Source organism: Leopardus geoffroyi, chromosome D1 (assembly GCF_018350155.1).
Source record: "Leopardus geoffroyi isolate Oge1 chromosome D1, O.geoffroyi_Oge1_pat1.0, whole genome shotgun sequence".
NCBI classification, from domain to species: Eukaryota; Metazoa; Chordata; class Mammalia; order Carnivora; family Felidae; genus Leopardus; species Leopardus geoffroyi.
The window spans coordinates 25581008-25603350 of record NC_059329.1 but is presented as its reverse complement, the minus strand read 5'-3'; the positions used below and the strand labels follow the sequence as shown (position 1 = coordinate 25603350).

General features: G+C 50.2%; 1 protein-coding gene across 5 annotated transcripts in view; it reads right to left on the bottom strand.

Annotated features, from left to right (window-relative positions):
• FLI1 (Fli-1 proto-oncogene, ETS transcription factor) overlaps positions 1–22343 on the bottom strand; it is a 130380-nt gene that overhangs the window by 38765 nt on the left and 69272 nt on the right. For 4 of the 5 annotated variants that reach the window (XM_045483447.1, XM_045483448.1, XM_045483451.1 and 1 more), the window contains 3 exons: positions 17354–17565; positions 6349–6503; positions 1827–2030 (listed from right to left, as the gene is read on the bottom strand). In XM_045483447.1, the coding sequence (XP_045339403.1) occupies positions 1827–2030; positions 6349–6503; positions 17354–17565 (571 nt within the window). The remainder of the gene's footprint in view (positions 1–1826; positions 2031–6348; positions 6504–17353; positions 17566–22343) is intronic. The other variant, XM_045483452.1, reaches the window with a different exon arrangement.

Below are 22343 nucleotides of genomic sequence, written 5' to 3'. Positions count from 1 at the left end.
TTTTTTTAAAAAAAAAAATTCCATAAACATTTAAAGGCTGAGAAATACAGATCATTAGAAAATGCTAATTCTCCAAAGTTCAGGAAAACTGGGTAGAGAATCGCCCCCTTTTTTTGAGCTTGTTGTTTCTTGGGCTGACCTCACGTTGCAGCAAGACTCAGACATGAGGTAACTGCTCTGGTGTTAACATACACTGCATCATCCACACTCTCTTGCTGGTTACCAGACGCCTCGGAGAGGTGACCAGAGTGCCCGGAGGCACCAGTGGAAACTTCCAAAGGCATTTAAAAATTTTTTTAATTTTAGAGCCAGTGTGTTGCTTCCACCCCATGTAGCATGCTGCTGTAGAATGAGACAGAAGAGTACAGAGATGGTGAGCTGAAGCCGCACTGAATGATGGGGAGACAACAAAGAAATAACCAACCAACCCAGAGCCCAGGAGACCAGGAAACGCAGCCCACAGGCACTGTCCAAAGACCTCAGCTTGGAAGGGGCTTTAAAATCATCAAGTTCCTTCATTCCAAAGCTTAACTCCTACAAGATTCCAGGCAGCTCTGGCTATTTTTTTTTTTTCTTAATGTTTTTTATTTATTTTTGAGTCAGAGAGAGACAGAGCATGAGCAGGGAAGGGGCAGAGAGAAAGGGAGACACAGAATGGGAAGCAGGCTCCAGGCTCTGAGCCATCAGCACAGACCCCGATGCAGGGCTCGAACTCACAGACCGTGAGATCATGACCTGAGCCGAAGTCGGACACTCCACCGACTGAGCCACCCAGGCGCCCCCAGGCAGCTCTGGCTATTGACGGCAAGGCAAACACTGAATCCCAAGGTTGCCTATCTATCCCTGCTCAGGGCTGACTGTTAAAAAACTCCCTCGTAGAAAGAACCCCCATCAGTCTTCCTGCAGCGTCACCTCCCTGATCTCTGTGCCACCTTTTCTGGCCACAGACAAATCCTTCAGTACTTGGGGTCACTGATATACCTACCACCACGCTTGGATTTCCGGTGAAGCATTAGGGCTGAGGCTATTAGCATGCTTGAAAGAATTGTTCCTATCTCTGTGCATATTTAATAGTAAATGAAATGCACATGGAAATGATGGGATCTTGGTGCCTGAGAACTCTGATATCGGATAAATCTTTTGAACGACTACACAGTTTCTTTCATAAAATTGCCTTTTCCAAAGCTCTTTTTTCCTTCTCGCTGTGCCAGAAGAACATGTCCAAGAGACCCTCACGCACATGGAAGGTCGGCTGCTCCCCCTGTTTGGCTAGGAAGGGTGTGTAGCCAGCAGCCCGCAAAGGTGGGGTTCAGGTGGGCCAGAATGACACCAAAGAGAAGAGGAAGCTAATGTGTACGTTTTCAACACCTTAGATCCTAAACCCATGAATCTAGAGTTTACCGGAGGAACTTTGAATCATTGCACACGAAAATACCAGCCAGGGTGTCCATCTATTTATAATTCCAGGGCAAAGTAGTTTCTGGAAAGGGGTTCTCCTGGCAACTACACTGGGTCACAGCTCCCTGCTTTTTTCTCCAGCTCTTATTCCGCTTCCCTTGACACTACGGGACTGGGTCAGCCCCCTTTCAGGGTCTGTAGGAGCCCATGAGACCTTGGCAACTTCACAGGCCTTGACGTGTGAGGCTCCGGTAGCATCTGCCCAACATAAACTGACTGTGGGGGGAACCAGTTTCCTTTTCCTGGATTAGCTCCATGGGAAATCGGTCTTCATTTTGACAGGGCCGTTCAGAGTCTTCTCCCAGCCCTGGGGACTCGGCCACACCCTCCGAGGGGCTCCGCTGCCCAGAAACAGACAGGACACTTACTTTCCCTGAGGTAACTGAGGTGTGACAACAGCACTTCCGTGTTGTAGAGGGAGGTGGCTCGGAGGAAGTCCTCCTTGTTCATTTTACACAGTTCCTTGCCATCCATGTTCTGGAAAAAGGATGTGTCGATCTCCATCAAGCCATACTCCTTTATCGCCCACTCCAGCCACTGCCGCACGTGCTCCTGAGTCCACAGCGTGGGGTCTGCAGAGGAGAGGGCTCATTAGCAACGGCAGGGCCGGCCAGGACTCCCCTGCCTTCATGAAGGCTGCATATACCCTCTCTCTCCCCATCCCTCCTTCTCCTTGTCCTCCTCCTTCCCCCGTTCCCCCCTTCTCCCTCCCCCCACTCTCTCCCTCAGTGGGAAAGTGGGTTCCCTCCCAGATGGTCCTCCTAGAACTCCCATCTGGCTCCTCCACATCTGGCACTGCCTGAACCACTTAGCACTCCGGGGAGGTTCTTAGATGTCTCCCTAGGCATCGTGACAGAACATTCCCTTTAAAGTATTTGGAGGGCCATTAAAACCTTTGCTGGAGAAATGGTGGCATCCAAATGAAAGTAAACACAGTTCCACGGACCCAGGGACCAAAGTCCTCTGGAAAGGGAAACCATCTGTATCTTAAGAACATTAACGATTGCACGGGAAAAAACCGATCTCTCCGATGGCTACAGAAGGGAACGCATATGTGTACACTTTTACTGCAATTCCATCTGTACAGTTGGAAAACCCAGCGCTGTGAGCCTTTAACATAAATTCAACCTGGGTTTTCTCCTTGTGGAGACAGCTGGGTTGAAATTTCTACCAGATCATCCCCCAAACGTTTTTTATGATATTTAAGTCCCCAGAGATGAGGGAAATGCACTGGAGAGAGAAAACCTTTCAGCCCTTCAGCCTTTGAGTGAACAAAAATAATGTGATGATGGAGGTCCTCTCCACCCAGGGGCCTCACAGTTCCTTTCTGGCTAGGTGTGTGGATGATGGGTGTGGGTATGCTTTGAGGGCTGGCGATGAGTTCCAGCAAATTCCACAGCAGGTAGAGCGCTTGTATCTTATCACAGACTGGAAGCCATCTCTTTCCTTGGCAACCGATTATCAGCAAATCCAATAGACACCTTAAATATGCCCATCAGAAAAAAATGCCCATCACAGAAGAAAACTGCATGGCTCTTGGCCACATGCGATATCTGCCCATGTGAAACATTTAGGCAGGAAACCACATAATTAAGCAACAAATTTCATGGTGGTAGTTGAAGGAATCATGGCTGGAGGGGAATAGTGTGAACTTGGAGAAATACGGAAGGCTGCCTGGACGAGGGGAGGAGGCTTGGCCTTGTAGGCAAGCTGTCAGCCCCCAGCTTCTACTGGGCCTGCTTCCTTAGCATATTTCCCAGGAAAGGATATCTGTGCACCTTCTCAGCCCTTCACCCTCTCATTCAGAGTCTGTGAAAGTTCTGGGCAAATATGGGAACCAGGTTTGAGGGATTAGGAGTGGCCGTGGGGAAGGGAGCAAAGTTTTGTGGCCTCCCTCTCACCGAACACGAATTCCCCAGCACTTTTACTCAGAGCTTCTGCTGATCACCCTTGTTTGCCGTGGGTTCTCCCTTTCTCCTTGGTTTTTACATGTGAGTATCTAGGTGGCAGGGGCTGAGTCTGCTCTGCGAAGGGCCCAGCCTCGGCCCACGGGCGGGAGTGGTTGCTGCACTGGCGCTGGAGGTACAAGAGATGGCAAAAGAGGAGAGAAGAGACTTTGGAGTTCAGGTCACAGACTGCTGCCCAACAACCAGTACCCGGTAACTGGCCTGGATCTGGGGGGCCTACCGTGTGCCAGCTGCCTCACACGGCCCGTGGCTCACGCATCTAGAAAATCCAGCAAAATGGCTTTTGTCTTCATTTTACAGATTGCAAGAGGAGTTTGGAAAGGTTAAGTCCCCAGCTCAAACTTGAGCCTTCCCAGGACTTCACTTGGTGGAGGGGGTGGGTCCCCCTGACCCAAAGCCCCTCCTCTTGCCTTCCCACCTGTGAGTTGTTCTGCCAAATAACAGAGCTCCTCCTAACGCTTCATTGTACAGGTCTATATGCATCTCTCTCCCTCCCTCTCTCTCTCTCTCTCTCTCTCTCTCTCAACAATTTCTTGGTTTTTGTCCTCTTTTACTCTCCAGAAACAACTAGGCATGGGCCACTGGGAAATGGAAATATTTTGTACCATTTCGGAATTCTAAAGGAAAACGGCACAGGTGGGCAATGGATTACGCAGCATTTTTATTTCATCCGATCTCCTTTGCTTCATCCTGACTCCTCACTTTTAGTGTTCGAGGCCTCAAATTTGATTTTACACCATGTATTTAATTTATTTTAATATTGCCTCTCTTGCTTTGGGCTCTATCACAATATTATTTCTCTCCCTTTACAGCACAATGAATTCTAAAGCTTCCACTCTGGATCACGCTAAACTCTTCCAAATGTATTTCCTGGATGATTTAGTCCTAGTTTCTTCCCATCTGAACCTGAAACTGGTGATTAACCAGAGCCCTCGTTTATACTTGTCTCAAAATCTCCACCATAAATTCAATCAGTTGTTTCACAAATGTTTTATTGCCTTGATTTGTGGACTTGCCCAAATGAAACTTTCCCTCATGTCCAGGCGGCTGGCCTGGAGGAAGCCACAATGTCTGATGATAATGTTGAAAGATCTCACCAGAGGGAAAATAATGAAGTAAATCCATAGCCAGTGAATTCATTGCAAGAAAGGCTTTGAAAACCCTTTGATAAGAATTCACGCTATTTTCACCATTACTGCTATCATTATTATTACCTTGGTCCACTGAAGGCTGATATTTTGATATGCCTTTTGGAAGTATTTCAACACCAACTCAGAGTGAAAGGGTCAACCAAGCAGCCTGTCTGTTTGCCCCCTCTCTCCTCCCAAAAGTGACTACGAAAATGAGATGGCATCCATATTTGGTTCAGAGACAATCTCTGATGCCCTGACTCTTCAGTGCCCAAGAGTGCCTTCCCACGCTGGCCACTGTTTGGCAAAACAGGGCAGTCTGATGCCAGATGTGCAAAGGCCCGGCGAAGCTTGGCTTTGCTTAGGGGAGAGCAGCGAGGTCCCCACCCTGTCTGCATTATCGTTCCTTCATTGTCTGCTTCTTTTGATGAGAAGGGAGGAACACGGTTTTCTTGGACCTTACAAATGCACCTGAGCTAAACATTCCTGGTGTCTGAGGGAGGGAGAGTGGGAGGGGATCAAACGTTAAATGATATAAGTAGTCTAAGTAGAGAAAGCAGTTAAATGCGCCCGGCATCTGGAAAGTGCTCAGAAAATAGGAACTACTCTCCCTCCTCCTGTGTGAAGCCGCGTGCTTGTGGAAAAGGGAAACTCAAAAAAAATCCTTTATGAATAGTTTTCAGGTCCTGCAGGGCACAGAAAAATTCCTATTTTCCCAGCTCCTCCTGCCTCCCTGGGTCCCACGCCTCCCACCCTCTGCCACCTTGAGTTTGGCCCGGCGCATAGGGATGCTATGCGGCCATAGTCCTACGAGATGGTGAGACACGGCTTCCCATGGAAAATAAATACGAAAGGGCGTAGGAAGGAGAGGCTCATTACAAAACCATGCCTTCTAGGCCAACAAGCAAATTCCTTTGCACTACCTCAAAGAGATGTCTAATCCTTTGCCCTCAGACACCACGGCACTTACACTTTTGCGAATGGAAGGGGTTGTGCCTTTTTGGTCATGTTATTTTGGTAAGATTAGTTTTAATCCCTGCCCTGTAATTCACTCTGCTTAAGATTTGGACGTTCTCGCTCCTTCTACCTGGCACTGACTCTCCCCGCTGCAGTTTTCAAACCCCCTTTCTGACCAGGCTGCTGAGCTAGCTGGTCTAGCTGAGGCAGAGCATCCGGCCAATGGACGGAAGGCTTGAACAATGATTTTATTTTCTGTAACCAAACAGCACCAATACCTAGGAAAAATAGGCTATTTTTACATAATGACATAACTTGCTGCACACGTTAAGGCGCTCCATTTGTTAAATATAGTTATTTCTATTTTGAAACGAAGAGAGCTGGCTGTAATTTTGGAAAGGTGGAAGCTTGCAGATGCCAGGAAGTACTGCCTGATGGACATGACAGACCTCTGCGGCCACTCTTCTCCTTAAAGGCAAGGGCGGGCCCGTCCAGGAGTTCCTGGGACTCCTTCTGGTTTCAGACGGCCTTGCCTCTGCCCTCTTGGCAGTCCTCATCCTGTGGTACCGTGTCCTGAGGTCGAGTCTATGACGTGACCTGTTTGAGGGTGGGCTCCCGGCACCTGCCCTTCAGGGTGCTGGTGACACTTGGGACACTGTCTTGAAGGACAGTGGGAAGGAAGGTGAGGAAGGTAGCTCTCCTAAGTCAGCACTTCCATAGCGAATAGGGTATCAGGTAAAGCTTCAGATGCCCAACCGGGACAAGCCCGCCCTCCAACTACTAGCCCAGAAAAGTGAGGGCACGGATGCCAGCCGGCAGCCTGGGTCCCAAAGTACCTGCGGGGACGATGACCCTCCTCTCGTTGGTGGTCATGTTGGGAGGAGGGGGGCCGTTCTTCTCGTCCATGTAGCTGTTGTAGTTCATGGCGTTGGACTCGCTTCCACCAACTAGCTTGCTGCATTTGCTAACACTGCAGTCCACTGGAGACTCCCTGAGGCGAGAGGACACAAAGCCCAGAGGAAGTCATCACTCCGGCTGCCATCAGCACAGCGTGGGCAGACAATCATGGCGCCATTTCCCAGCCCCACTTGGTGCAACGCTGCTGCTGCCTTATTTCTATCCTCCACGCCGCCACCAGGGTTTTCAAATCCCAGCCCAATCCTATAATTACGGCACTTAAAAACTTTTGGCAGCTCCCTACTGGCCTCAGACTAGAGTCTGGACTTCTCAGGACCGCATCACAGCCCTCCCAATCTGACGGCAGCTGACATTTTTAGCCTTGTTGCCAGGCAACCTGTGCTCCAACAGCACTTGCCCTGGCCTTGGCCCCCAGGTAGGCCTCCGCCTCCCACCCCCACCCCGGCACTCTGTTTCTGCCGTGGTTCTAGCTCTGGTCACGCTGGGTGATTGTTAGCTTAGCGGGTCCTCTTCCCCCGCTGGATTGGGAGTTTCCTGAGAGATTGACAGGACTTCCTCCTTTAAACCTCAACGTCTTACGTAGTGCCTTCTATAGGAGACGAGTGATCAATGTTTGCTGAGTGAAGTACTTCTACTGCACATATATGATTTTGATGCATTTCTTGTACCTGGTTCTATTTTAACTTCCCAATACCCATCCAACGGTTCATATCTCCTCTTTATGGTTAAGGAAACTGAGAGGTGAGGTGACTGGCCCAGGGTCACACAGCTAGTGTGACCTGAGCAGGACTCAGGTCTTTGGTGTTAAGCTCTCCCATCAAAACACCCATACGGGCGTGCCTGGCTGGCTCAGTTGGTAGAGCATGTGACTCTTGATCTCTGGGTCCTGAGTCTGAACCCCATGTTGGGCATAGAGCTTACTTTATTTTTTCATTTTTTTAATGCTTATTTATTTTCAGAGAGAGAAAGTGTGCGAGGAAGGGAGGGGCATAGGGAGAGGGAGAGAGAGAATCCCAAGCAGGCTTCATTCTGTCAGGAACAGAGCCTGACGTGGGGCTTGATCCCCTGACCCTGGGATCATGACCTGAGCCAAAATCAAGAGTTGGATGCTCAACCAACTAAGCCACTCAAGCACCCCTATTTTTTCAAATTAATTTACTTATTTTGAGAGACAGAGACAGAGAGAGAGAGAGAGCACAAGTGGGGGTGGGGTGGCAGAGAGAGAAGGAAAGAGAGAATCCCAAGAAGGCTCTGCGCTGTCAGCACAGAGCCCGACATGGGGCTTGATCCCATTAACCATGAGATCATGACCTGAGCTGAAAGAGTTGGTTGCTTAACCGACTAAGCCATGCAGGCACTCCACAGAGCTTACTTTAACACACAGACACACACACACACGGGCTGGTTGCTTCATGAAGAAGGAATAGAATCCAAGAACTTTAACCTGATAGAAAGGCTGTGGCCTCTGTGGCCTTTTGCAGCCCTGGATGCCACGCTCACGGAAGAACCAGAAGGAAGTGCAAAAGGCAAAAGTCATCCAACTCCGTCCGGATGTACGGAGCCCAGTTAGCACCTGGTGTGTTGCAATATGGGTGCAGGGAGCCTGCTCCCTGGCGCCAGCTCAGCAACGAGCAGCCGTCTGGAGATCTAAGCCGACACTCCACTTGTGGCCACCCCGTGCCCGGGAGCGGGCCAGCAGAACGCTCCACATACCCCGCCAGCCCAGCATCGCGGCCCCTCCCAGCGTGCCTGGGGGAAGTGCGGTCCTGCCCTGCCCTAGCTTCCCTTCAGCCCCTCTGGCAGCAGCAGGACCAAAGGAGACAACTGGAAGGCCCTGGAGAGGCTGCAGCCGTGGTTGCACAGCACAGGAAGCATCGGACCTGGGAGACAGCCAGTTCTCTCAAGAGCTCCAAACCAGGCCTTCAGACCAAGGAGTTCAGATAAGGTTCAGATTACAGCTGCCCAACCTTGGGCTACAGAACGACTCCAGGCTTCCCAGGGGCCTGGCCGCTGCCCTCCTCACTCTGCTTTGGGCAGGGACCAACCATCATGAGGACTGAAGGAGCCAGGTCGTGCCAGATAGGGCCTCGCCCATCCCGTGGCCGGTGGCGGCACCTCCAGAGGCCGGGAGAGCAGTCCCTAACACAGAGGAAGGGAGTAACGGCCCGGGGTTGGGGGGCGGGGGGAAGGGAGGGGGCAGGGGTGGGGGCTGGGGGCCCAGGCAGGGCAGGGGGGCCAGAGCACATCCAATAAAAGACAATTAAATGAATTTGTCTCTTAATCTGAAAGGAAAAAATATTGAAGATCACTTATCATAGCTGGGAGATAAATGCTCCACTGAGATATTAGAAGTCAGACGGTAATTTTTTCCTGATGTCTTACAGAGGGGAACATGGGCTGAAAATGAAAATAAGATGTATAACTTACACATGTTAGAATTTAAGGTTTTACTATTCGCCTACTGTTTTTCCAGGCAGAGAACCAAGAACCAGCCGTCAGAGCCACAGATTGTTGAAGGTTTAATGTCCCCATGGCAGTCTGCGGAGAGGCAGTAGCACATCAGGGCTTTTCACCAGTTGGGCCCTTTGGCTTCTGCTGTTGAAGGACTTGGCCCGTCCGGAAGCAGTCCCAGAAAGACCCTGGTCCTGTGTCTGAGCGGAGCTCTGGCCAAGCTCGCCGGGTCCCCCGCCCTCCTCATGGCTAACCGCAGGAAGGCGCGTGCGCGCACTCACACACACGCGCCCACGAGTACACACGTGCACACACACACAGACATGTGCACATCCCCAAAACACATGCACACGCACGCCGCCGCGGCCTGGCGGCCTTTCCCAACATACTTGTCCACTGTGAAACAACCCAAGTGCAGTGGGAGTTTGCAGGATTAAGTTGGCCTTCAACCAAGGGAGAGACGTTTTCATTGGCTGGGAACCCCGTGGCAGAGGGTGGGGTGGCCAGAGCACGCGCTTCCTCTGGTGGATGTTTGAGTGCAAGGGCCGTGGGCAGGGGTGAGAGAACTTTCGGGGAGGAGAGCAACATCCAACTGGGGGCGGGCATGACGGAAGAGTGGGTGCTCTTCCGTAGGCCGTGCCCCCCATCGGCAATATCAGGGAGACAAGATTCAAAAACCGATTTCCCCTGTCAGCTGGGCCGCTGGTGATTTCTGAGCTAAAAACCGACCTCTTGCCGTGCAGGGGTGAAAAGTCAGAGCCACAGAAATTGCCAAAGCGGAGCAACCCTTTATGCCATAGCCACCGATGGCAGGGCCGGGCCTTGGCGCCAGGAATAGGGAAAAATAAATGCGAAAAGAGGAAACATTTGGTAAAAGGCACCTGGTGAAAAGAGGAGCCATGAGCCCTAAGATGAGCACCTGCCGGGAAGGTGGGTGCCCAGGTCACAGGATCGGCCAGCTCCCAGAAGAGGACATCAGAAGCACAGCCAGGACCGGGGTTCTCTTGCCGGGGTGACCACTGGGGGCCGAACGGTAGATGGAACCTCCACGTAAGTTCTCCTAGTTCTGCTTCCTCCTCGCTCCTCCCCAGCCCCCCCACCCCTCTGGATGCACCTACTCCCTGGCAATACAAGGCAAGCTGTCTGGCCGCCCACTCGTGGGTGCTTCTCCTCTGGAATGAGGCCCTGTCCTCAGTCCCAGACCCCTCCGCAAAGGGGGCCCTCAGAGAAGCCTGGCATCACCCTGGACCACCACACTTGCCCAGGCCGGCCCTCCTCCGAGCACCCAGGGGGAAAAGGAAGGAGAGCCATGCCTTTAACCTCCGGCCTGCCACGCTGCCCTCCATTCTCAAGCTCTTGGGCGCTGAGTCTCCACCAGACAGCACACGCCTTACATGCGGCCATCGGGCTTGACAGCTACTGCCAAGGGTGGGTACTGGCGAAGCCCAGCCTACAGGCTGCTCTCGGTGAGGCAGCTGGCGCCTGTGAAGAGGCCCAGTGAAAACAAGAGGGAGGGGGAGGGGCGCACGGATGGAGGGGAAGAGATTTGGCCACTCAGCTTGCCTGCACGGCTGCTGATTTGTATTGAGACCTGCACTTAACAGCCGACGTGGGGTTGGGACCCGCAGGCAGCTGATAGCACTAGGACAGGTGACGAGGGGGCCTGGGGTGGCCGCTACAGGGCAGGAGGAGGTGCTGGCTTAAAGAGCGTAACTCAGAGCATCTCCCTCTCAGGATGGCAGAAAGCCATGGCAGGGGAGGCCGCAGCAAAGGTGACATGGACCCTGCAGCCTTGTCCTCTCTTTTCCCCTTGGGACATAAGCTCTTGACTCTTCCCATTCTATTTTTGTGGGTTCAGTGAACACTGCTTTAAAAATACCGCCAGCAGTTTCCCAAAGTACCCTGCAGGTGTTAAGCAATTTAAAACAAGGTGAGAAATCTTGGGTGTTTGGGTAAAAGAAGATTTCAAAGACTTCTCCTGAAGACGACCCCTTTAGACTATGGCAGATGTCTTCTATGTTTACAAGTGACATAACGGATAAAGGGTTAGTATCCAAAATCTGTAAAGAACTTATCAAACTCAACACCCAAAAAACAAACAATCCAGTGAAGAAATGGGCAAAAGACATGACTAGACAACTTTCCAAAGAAGACATCCACGTGGCTAACAGACACATGAAAAGATGCTCCACATCACGCATCATCAGGGAAACACAAATCAAAACCACAACGAGATACTACCTCACACCTGTCAGAGTGGCTAAAATGAACAACTCAAGCACCAACAGATGCTGGTGAGGATGCGGAGAACGAGGAACCCTCTGGCACTGCTGGTGGGAATGCAAGCTGGTGCAGCCACTCTGGAAAACTGCATGGAGGTTCCTCAAAAAATTCAAGATAGAGCTACCCTACGACCCAACAACTGCACTGCTAGCTATTTATCCAAGGGATACAGGTGTGCTGTTTCAAAGGGGCACATGCACCCCCATGTTTATAGCAGCACTATCAACAATAGCCAAAGTGTGGAAGGAGCCCAAATGTCCATCCACTGATAAATGGATAAAGAAGATGTGGTATCTGTCTATCTATCTATCTACGGCGGAATATTACTCGGCGATCAAAAAGAATGAAATCTTGCCATTTGCAACAACGTGGATGGAGCTAGAGTGTATCATGATAAGTGAAATAAGTCAGTCAGAGAAAGACAAATATCACATGGCTTTACTCATATGTGGAATTTAAGATACAAAACAGATGAACATATGGGAAGGGAAGCAAAAATAATATAAAAACAGAGAGGGAGACAAACCATAAGAGACTCTTAAATACACGGAACAAACTGAGGGTTGCTGGAGGGGTGTTGGGTGAGGGGAAGGACTGAAAGGGCGAGGGGCATTGAGAAGGACACTTGTTGGGATGAGCACTGGGTGTTATACGTGAGTGAGGAATCACTAAATTCTTTTCCTGAAACCATTATTACACCAGATGTTAACTAACTTGGATTCAAACTTTTTAAAATAAATAATTTTTTTTTTAATTTTTTTTTTTCAATGTTTATTTATTTTTGGGACAGAGAGAGACATCGCATGAACGGGGGAGGGGCAGAGAGAGAGGGAGACACAGAATCGGAAACAGGCTCCAGGCTCTGAGCCATCAGCCCAGAGCCTGACACGGGGCTCGAACTCACGGACCGCAAGATGGTGACCTGGCTGAAGTCCGACGCTTAACCGACTGCGCCACCCAGGCGCCCCAATAATTTTTAAAAATATATCTATATACAGCAAAACAAAACAAAACACAGACATCTTCTCTCCCTTCCCATTCAACCCAGAGCAACTCAGAGTACACCCCGTGGATCCACAAGTCTGTGGCCCAGGCTGGCTGTCCGTGGATCCTCTGTATTCACACAGTTCCTGCGAAGTCTCAAAGGCCACCCAAACCACACAGTTGCGTTAGGACCTATCACGTGTGTCTCCCATGTGATGTTAATGCTGTGCAACAATTAAGCAAATCTGCGTCGTCTTTAGGATTTCTGTAGGATCCGTGCACAGGCGTGTGCCTATGACTTGTTTTTAAAAAGAAATACGCAGTGGGTTAAGAGCAAACTTCAAGAAGAGAAAAAAAAAATCATCCATAATATAGCCATCACCCTAATCCCATAGCTAGTTTCATCTCCATACAGGATAGGTGCTCACAGCTTCTCCGGAACCCCAAGGACAGCTTCCCACCCAGGTTATGTGTGACATGCTCCATGCTGCAGGGTTCAGAACTTAAGGAAGCACCTTAGGAAGGTGTTTTGCAGTCACAGAGGCAGAAGTTACAGGGTGTGTGAGGCCGATCTTCCTGTAGGTGGAATGTGAAGTCTCTACGTGTCTCCTAAGAGCATCCAGATCCTGCTGGCCAGTCCCATAGGGGATGTCAGGGTAGACTAACACCGACTCAGATTCTGTGTTCCAGGCACATGAGCCAAGCAGGTCCTTGCATTTCTCCTCCATAAAATACTATTCTCTCCTTCACGGGCTGTTTTCCCCAATCCCTCTGGGTGAAGCAGGATGCAGCTGACAGTTATTTGCAGACCACAGCTTGGGGTCAAGTTGCTGAAGCCTACACAGAACCTATATGGGCCATGCTGTTTCAAGAACAACTCACTCTAGCAGATTCAGCCACAACAGGAAGATGTGGAGAAAAAGAGCCAACCTCCCACAACACGGGCAAGCTAGGCTTTCTCTGAGCCACCCAGACCTCAATCTCTCCGCTTGATTCCGAGACAAATGACTTAATGCTGGGATGAAAAGCAAGAAGGGCATTATAGCTTTAGGCACAGAGAACACCTCCTCCAGAGACACAAATACCTGTGGGTGTTCCAATAAGCATGAAGTAACTTGGAAAACCCAGGTTATCAGAGACTATGGAGGGAATCGTGGGATGGTCCAAAGCATTCTAGCTCAGCGCTGTCCAGTTGAAGTAGAGTGTGAGCCACATACATAATTTTCCATTTTCCAGTAGTCGCATTTTTAAAATAAAAAAAACCAGGTGTAATGAATTTAAAAATATGTGAAAATATATTAGTATATGAACTCACTACAACCAAAAGATTATCATTTCAACATCATCAGTATAAAAAATAATTAATGAGCTATTTTACTTTGTCCCCCCCACCCCCAACTAAGTCTGTGAAGTCTGGTGTGCATTTTAGATCTCGAGCACATGTCAGTTTTGGATTAGCCACACTTCAAGGGCTCAGAAGCAGCATGCGGCTAGTGGCTACTGCCTTGGACGCCACAAATCCGGTCATGAGCCAAGAGACCCCAAATGGGGTCAACACACAGGGTTGAGGACGAGAGATTTAAATCGCCTGGCATCTATCTCATCGTGTCATTTCTTCTTTGCATGATCAAATAGTAGAATCTATCCTCAGCAAAGACGTTTTTCTGAAAACCCCTGCTCCCTGCTGCCCACCAGGCCAGCTTACATGTAGGCTCCTGGAAAATATTTACGAGGTGCTGGCAATGGCCGTCCCTAGCCTGCGTGGCTCCGAGAGCCCACGGTATCTTCTTTGTTCCCCTAGGGTGAGTGAGACTCCATCCATCTTTCTGAACCTACTCTATCACCTGCGGACGGTCGGGATCAGGACGGGCAAATCAAAAGCAGGGGCTGCTTTGTGCGACCAGAGCCACGTAAATACCACGTCTGTTCTTTAGAGGTGTTCACACAGCTCTCCTCCAGCTGGCTTCTGGTGTGACTGCAGCCAGGGATGGCTGGCAAGCGGGTCCTGAAACTCGATTTCCTTGCCCCAGATTAATAGGTCGGAGTGCCCTGCGGGGGAGTGAGAGGTCAGCTCGACAGTGTGGCCTCCCCCTGAGCACAGATGCAGGCTCTAGCCGAGGCAAAGCGGGCAGACCTTGGTTTCTGTCCTGGCTTGTACACCATGACCCATATGGCTTTGAAGAAGTATCTTCACCACTGAGTCTCGTCGGCCACGCATTCACTCACTCGTTCATTTAACAACTCTTTCTGGAGCACGGATCAGGTGACGGGCATTGCTCAGTAAACAAAACGAGGTCCTGCCTGCATGTTAGTGAGGGATGTGATACGAGCCAGGAAGAGCTAAGAAGAATCAAAGCAAGGCAAAAGTGACGGGTGCTGTCTTAGAGCAGGCGGTGAGGGAGGTCTGCTGAAAGGTGACATTCAGGCACAGAGACCCGAAACAAGTAGGAGAGAGAGTCCTATGACTTGATGGAGTAGGGATGCTCCAGAAAGAAGGAATACAGGCATGAGACTCTGGGGCAGGAGAGTGCTTGGGGTCCAGAGTCTTGTGTGGCTGGTGCGGAAGGAAGGAGGGAGACAGGAAGGAGAAAATGAGTTTCATAGAAATGGGGGCCAGGTAGAAGACTTTGGGTTTTGTCACAAGGCAGTAAAGGATTTTGAGCAAGAGAGTTAAGTATTCTGAAAGGATGGGGTGTCTGGATGGCTCAGTTGGTTAAGTGACCGACATCTGCCCAGGTCATGATCTCATGTTCGTGGGTTCGACGGCAGAGAGCCTGCTTCAGATCCTCTGTCTCTCCCCCCCTCCCCCCTGTTCTCTCTCTCTCAAAAATGAATAAACATTAAAAAAAATAAATATTCTGAAAGGGTGAGTCTGAAGAACAGACTTTAGGAAAGCAAGCAGAAGGGAAGACAACAGGGGGCAACTGAGGCAGCCTAGAAGGAAAGGTGCTGCCTGTCTGGGTTGGGGCGGAGCAACAGAGGTGAGCAGTGGTTGGGATTCAGGCTACAAGAGACCAAAGACTCTCCAAGGGTGGAATCTGGATTTTCAGTAAGCATCAGGAAGGTCCTGTGGTTGGGCCAGTTTGGGAGGTATTGCTGAATCGCCTTCCTTGCTGCCAGGCTGAGTGCGGGCAGAAATTGGACCAGGAGCCCAAAGGCACAATGTACAGGGAGGAGGGAGCAGAGAGGTGGCCCACAGGCCAGGAATCAGAAAAGCTCAGCTCTGGTGCCAGATTTGCCTCCTCTAAGTCCTCAGACAAGGCGTCTACCACTCCCCGCCCCAAAAGCCCAATTTGCCTTCAAATGTCAAAATGTAATGGCGACATCTACCTCACAGGATCATGGTGGGAAGCAAACCATAAGATAATATGGAAAAATATTTAACAAACAATACCCTCCTTCCACTATGAGGGGCTCACTATCCTTATTATCTGTGTGGAGAGATGCTCATGTGAGGGGCTCCTGGCTCAGAACCTCTGGGCCTTCCTAGAAGGCTAGACTCTGGGAAGGCGGCTGTGATTCCGGTGACTGGTTCTGGTTACTGGGATTGGAATGTGGAAGGGCTGGGGGTTCCTACAGGCGAGTCGGAGACCAGGATTGTCTGGGGGAAGTCTCCTTCCCAGCTGCACACTCGCCCCCTTCTCTCTCCTCCTGTAGACTTGTTTCCTTACCGACCTCATCCGCTTTTGGTGAAAACTCTCTAGAGATGATGCCCAAACCTACCTTCCAGCCCCCAAATATTATCTGAGCTTTAGTTTCCAAGACCCAGTAGACATTTTTTAGCTGGATGTTCTACTGATTCCTCCCAGGAATCTCAGAGGGAACACTGACATCTCTTCTCAAAGCATTTCCTTTCCTATGTCCCCCGGATAACATCACCATCCTTCCTACAATCATCCAAGCTCCAGTCTTTTTTTGTTCTTTCCTCTCATACACCCTCCAACCCCCAGAGACTTCAATGTTTGTCCATCTGAACCCTGCTCATTATCCCTTTGACGTGTCCTTCGTGCATGTACTTCTTTTTATTTCCCTAATCATTAAAGTCGCTCAAATTCAGAACTTGGTAATCTCTTACCTGAGATATTTCACTACCTTCTTATCTTTCTGAGGCTCCCTTCCCCACCGCTGTATACAAAGACCCTCGGTTCTGTAAACGAAGCTCTGAAGACGTCAAATGTCAAGTCTACGCTTAAAGTCAGTGTCTGCATACAGAATAAATTCCATATTTTCTTAGCCTGCCATTCAGGGCCCTTCATTAATTTTCATTTTTATCCCCTTGTGCTATAGGCCCATTGACTTGCCCGATAGTTCATGAATGAGACTAATATTTTCTCTCTTTTTTGCTCATGAGGATCGCTATCACTGTGGAACACTTTCTGAGTCTCCAGCACTGTCTTGGGTCCTTCCTCCGTAGCATCAGACTTAACCATCGGGACAAGTCTATGAAGAAGCAGATCCTCTAGTCCTGTTCTAGGAAGGAGGCAGCTGGTGATCAGACAGCTAGATAGCTTGTCCAAGGGCAGAGCCGGGAATGAAGTCTGGGCTACCTGTCCTCCCGGCATGCCCTTCCTTGACCCTCTGATTCTTCTCTCCTTGGGTTCTCTTCCCTGCATTTCCACAAGAACAGTCTTACTGCCCTGGGCACCACCAAGTTCAAATACACTTTCCAAGTGTGATGTGCCCTCCCTTGCTCCGTGAGACCATAGATGGGCTCACCTCTGTCGTCACTTCTGGACTTTTCCCGTAAGGATGGTTTGGTCACCTTTGCTCCAGTAAGACCCACTCAGAGGGGTCAAGTTTCTTCAACAGGTCGGGGAGGGTAGGTTCTCACTAGGGCTTCCCCAAGAGGGGCTCTACCTGGGCCTGACACACAATAGGTGTTCCACAAGTATCGGCAGAGGGCCGTGAGTCTGACTCTGACCTGGCTGTTGAGGGCGGTACTAAGACTTAGAGAGCCAGGTGGGCTTAGAAGCCAGTAGGGCTTCCTGGCCCTACTCTACTCCCAGCCCTCAGTTTTATAGCCTTCTCTTGTCTCAGCTTTCTAGGGACTGACTCAGGCTCCCTGGCCCAGCACCAGCAGCCACTTCGGTCAGATCCGCTTGACTCAGACACCTGGGGAGCAAGCGTGCCTCAAGCCTCCACCAGCCCCTCACCTGGCAGCTGGCCGCACCTACCCCTGGAGCTGCACAGGCCTGGTGGGCTTACCTGGATCCATTCATGTGGTCATACTCCCGCTTGACATTGACCCTCACCGGCTGATTAATCCATTCCTGCTGCGGCGGGAGGGGGTTGATTTTGTGGGGCTGGCCATAGTCAGGACTCCCTGAGGCGGTCATGTCGGCCTTGGGGAGATGGGCCGCCGCTCCGTAGGCAGAGTCGAAGAGGGACTGGTCGTCGCTCACCACCGACAGAGCCTCCTGGAGGGTCAGAGAAGGAGACCGAAAGCCCAGTGTCAGTTCATCCGGGGTTACTCTTCACCTCCTCTCCCTCTGAGCTGGCGGGGTGGCCCAGGGCTGTCCCAGGCGGTTGCCCAGGTCGCTGATTGACTCACACTCTGGGGGGCTGTTTATTCCTACGCAAACTCCACGGGTTCTCTGAAGGTTATCCCGGGTGAGGAGGGAGTTTGGGCAGTGGAGTGGGGGAAGGAGGAGCCATAGAAGCACATCCACTGTTGTGTCTGCAGAAAGGAGGGCGGGGAGCCAGAGGCCAAGAGGGGTGGTCACACAGCGTGCACGTGCAACGTTCCAGTGGCACTTGAATGCCGAGCTCTGTCGGCCATAAGCAGAGAGGCCTCTGACCAGCTGTGTGGAGCTGTCAGGCTGGAGGGGGATATGAAAGTGAGCATTTACTTTATAGGTGAGGCCACTGAGACCCACCCAGAGAGGTTAACTATCCAGCCCAAGGTCACACAGGGGAAGGGTGGGGCCCGGGGCTGTGGCTGCATCTAATTTCAGTTTCCTTATCTGTAAACAGGAATAAGAATAGCTTTTTCAGAGCCGATAGGTGGGTTAAGTGAGAAAAATCTTGGTACATACAGGTGTCTAGCTTGTAAGAAACAACCAGCAGTTTCCGCAGGGGTTCCCCAGGGTGTGCTGGTGTATCTTACACACATCCATGATTCAACTGGGAGGCTGCCTGCCTCTTGGGGACAGCGCTCTGTCATGCTTTCTTGCCTGACTCCTAGAGAGGATAGCTTCCTGTCTTAATCTGATGATTCAGTTTGCCCAGGAACGAGGGCAGAATTTCAGTTCTGTGGATGGGGGCAGTCGAGGAGAGGCCCTCTGCAAGACCCTCAGTCTTCCCGCTCATACCGTCCCATTGCCCGGAGGAAGTCTGGCTTGTGGATGTCTGAATTGCGAAAGAAAGCCTTGCACTTTGCAGAGATCGCCTACCAGCCAAAGCACCACCATAAGATTCTCCCACTATTCCAACTCACATCACATCACGGACCGGGGTGTGAAAATCACTGTATCGCATAATCACACCAAAGTAAGGGGACCGCTTTGCAGAAAAGAAGGACACAATCTAGAGGTCAGGATTAATTAACAATCTGTATAATCTACAATTACACAATCTATAATTATGAAGAGGAGATGGAATAATATATGACAAATATCTAGAACAGCTTCTGGCAGGGCGCCTGGGAGGCTCAGTCGGTTAAGTGACTTCGGCTCAGGTCATGATCTCACAGTTCATGAGTTCGAGCCCCGCGTCGGGCTCTGGGCTGACAGCTGGGAGCCTGGAGCCTGCTTCGGATTCTGTGTCTCCCTCTCTCTGTCCCTCCCCTGCTCACACTCTGTCTCTGTCTCTCAAAAAATAAATACACATTTAAAAAAAGAGAACAGGATCTGGCATATAGTGACCCCCAATAAATGTTAGGTCTCATGATTACTGGTGTTCAAGTAAAGATTCTCTCAAACTACTTGTTATGGGGGCAATCATTCCCTTAAATTCACATGTTGAAGCCCTAACTCCAATACCTCAGAACCAGACTGTATTTGGAGCAAGGGCCTCTAAATGGGCCTGATTCCGTTAAAATAAGTCGTTTAGGATGGGCTCAATCCAGTCTGACTGGTGTCTTTGGAATAGAATTGTTGGACGCCCAGAGTCCCCCATGTGGAGAGGCAGCAAGCCATCTGCAAGCTAAGGAGAGAGCCCTCAGAACCCGCCAGCACCCTGATCTTGAACTTCCAGCCTCCAGAACTGTGAGAAAACAAATTGCTGTTGCTTTAGCCACCCAATGTGTGGTGTTTTGTTACGGCAGCCCCAATACGCCACCTTTACGTAAGCCCTCCCTACACCTGTCAAATTACAGGCTGCTCCACCAGCTAAAGTCACTGAAGTCGCTGCTGTTTCTCCCGGGGCCATTCTCAACCCCAGCAGGGCAGCCACATTTCAAAGAAAAAGGCTCTTCTGTGGCTGTTTCCTGCTGGGATCAGGGAAGAATTACTGGAACACACTCCAGGAAGTCTGCTTCTGCACCAGAAGGCTTTGGAGAGTGTAGATACGGCCAGAGATGGCAGTTTCAAAGCTGAGCTACCTACACAATATTGAAAGGCTCCCGTCCCCCAAACAAGTGGGTGTTCCTTGATTCAGACCTAAAATACGCTGGGATCCTTGCTCGTTTTCCACCTAGTGCCCTTGTGTCGGGCTCAGAGAAAAGCTGTGCTGCCTGGAACCACTGTCTTATGGTTATTATATCCATTCTCCATGTCAGTTAGGGATCAGACCTGCCTTTGTATCCCACACCAGTTTTCAGTTGTCATCCAGGCCCACAGTGTTACGGTTCTAAGTTGAAAGGTTGACACTGTAATCTTCCAGATAGTTCAGCATGAGTCCCTGAAATTCCTAGGGTTCTATACTAGGAGCAGAGATGACGTTACCACCACCTAGGACCCATAAATGTGCCTTTGGTGACAAAGGTGGAGAACACTCACCAGTTCTGCTAGAAAAAGAGACTACGTTCAAGGAATCGTGTTAATCGTACCACAGGGTATTGTCTTCTACTGTGGAGAGCGGCTTTATGCTCCGTCATGCACAAATCTTGGAGTTTCCAATTACAGAATTTCTCATCTCCCATCTTCTAGGTTAGGGGAGAAGAAATTGAAGGAAGGAGGCCTAGGAGGCAGGACTGGGGACAGTGATGCTCTGGGGAAGCATGAAAGATCCCTCTCATCATTGGCCCCAAAGATGGTGGGCCAGGAAGCAAGAGAAAGCAGGGTTTCAAGTCCAAGGGGGCCACGCAAGGTGTCAAAACCAAGGTTCGAAGCAAAGATTGCAACAGAAAACAGATAAGACAAGTTGGGGGTTCTGGTGGCAGACCGTGGAGAGACTTCTTAAGGAAATGAGAATGCAGACTTACAGGACAAAGTGTAGGTGTAGCAAAGGGCACAAAACCTGTCCGAACTCATTTTGGAAAGTAGCTCACAATCAATGGAAACTCCAGTCAGGTGGCAACATCGCAGGACGAGAGATCCCTGATCTCCTCCAGAACATCTGTCACTCCTCCTGTCTGACTTGTCTGCCTCCAGGCACGTGTGGCTTCCCAACGCCTGTCTTCATCGGGCTCTTTCCACTATGACTACACACACTCGTATTCTCTGCCCTCATTCAGCCCACTTTGCGCACGGAGCTCCCTTGAAAGTCATAAATACATCCTGCCACGATCCCTGCTCCGATACCTCCCAGAGCTCGCTCCATGTTGACCATAGCAAATCTACTGTCATCTGCTTGTTTTCCCACAACTCAGCTTGGCCCCAGATGTCCACCCTTACATTTCATGACTTCCCTCTCCCACGACTCCTGCCCAGCACTAACTGTTTCCACTGCTCCACTCAGCGGGCCCCACTCACATACACTTCAGAGGTCCTTGGGCCGTGAGTACCCTTTCTTTGTCCTTTCCACCTGCACACATATCCGACGCTTCTCATTTTCTAAGGCAAACAAGATCTTCCTCACCCATGAAACGTTCCCTGCTAATGCCCTGTGACTCGTTTGAGTTTCTGAAAGCCCAGTGAGAATACTGCGTGGGTAGGCACATACACCCACACACGTACTCTCTCTCTCTCTGTCTCGCTCCCTCTTCCTCTCTCTCCCTCTCTGTTTTCTATTTCCAGTCATTGATAAGCAAAGGGCTTTTTTTTATTCTTAGAACAGTATGGAGAAAAGAATTAGTGGTTGGGGGAGGCTGGGGAAAAGGAGGAAATGAGGGAAAACAGCTCCCTGTCTGGCCTGCTGGACTGAATGAAGAAGTCTACTAAGGGCAGGAGACCAGAGATGAGGGCCACTAAGTGGGAATAATAGATTTGGGCAGACTAGACCCCAAACAAGCTGATTTGAGATCCTGGTGGAAAATGAAAGCTGGGGAGGAGAACATTCTCACCGTCTCTGAAAGGAACTAGCACCCTTTTGGCCATTCAAGGCTGGAGCTTTAGGAGTATCCCAAGACGACGCCCCTTCTGACTGTATGATGCGGAACCTTCTCTGAGGCGCTCTAGTGGCAGTGGGCGCAGGGAGGAGGGACAGGCATAGAGGAAAAGGCAAAAATGGAACATGGCACTGGGCAACTGACTTGTGGCCAACAGACTTGTGTTAGGGACTCACGTCACGGTAAATGATATGGGTGTAGTGACGAAGGTGCCACTTTTACCACGTGAGGAGCTATGGAGCTGGCAGATACAGCTTTTCACATGAGCCTCTCTTGCTATCTTACGCATGTCTTGTAAAGCTGTTTACTTTTACTTCAACCCCTAAAACTTTGAAAAGTTTATACATGAAACTCCTACTTGTACTTAAAACTCTTCGCAGGAAGGACTTGTTGGTCTTCATGAGCTTTTCACTGATGAATTGTTGATGAGAATTTCATTTGGGGATGATAGACTGAATTTAGAAAGAACTTCAGCACGAAAATTCACAAGCTATTCTCAGTGACGAAGTTCCTTCAGTTTTTAACGACCTCACTGTTTCTGTTGACTTTGGACAGGACACGGAAGACAAGTTATTCTTCTAAAGACTGTTGCGTCCAGGTTGCTGTAGAGCATGCGACATAAAAATTGACTTCCACGTGAAGAAGACAGAAAGCATGGGATCCCTAACCCCTTGTGGTACTTAGTTCTACGGTTAATCCTCGGCTTAGTAATTAGATTCTGAAAAGCATCTTTCCTTTGCTAGAAAGACTAGGCCTGTAAATCAGGGT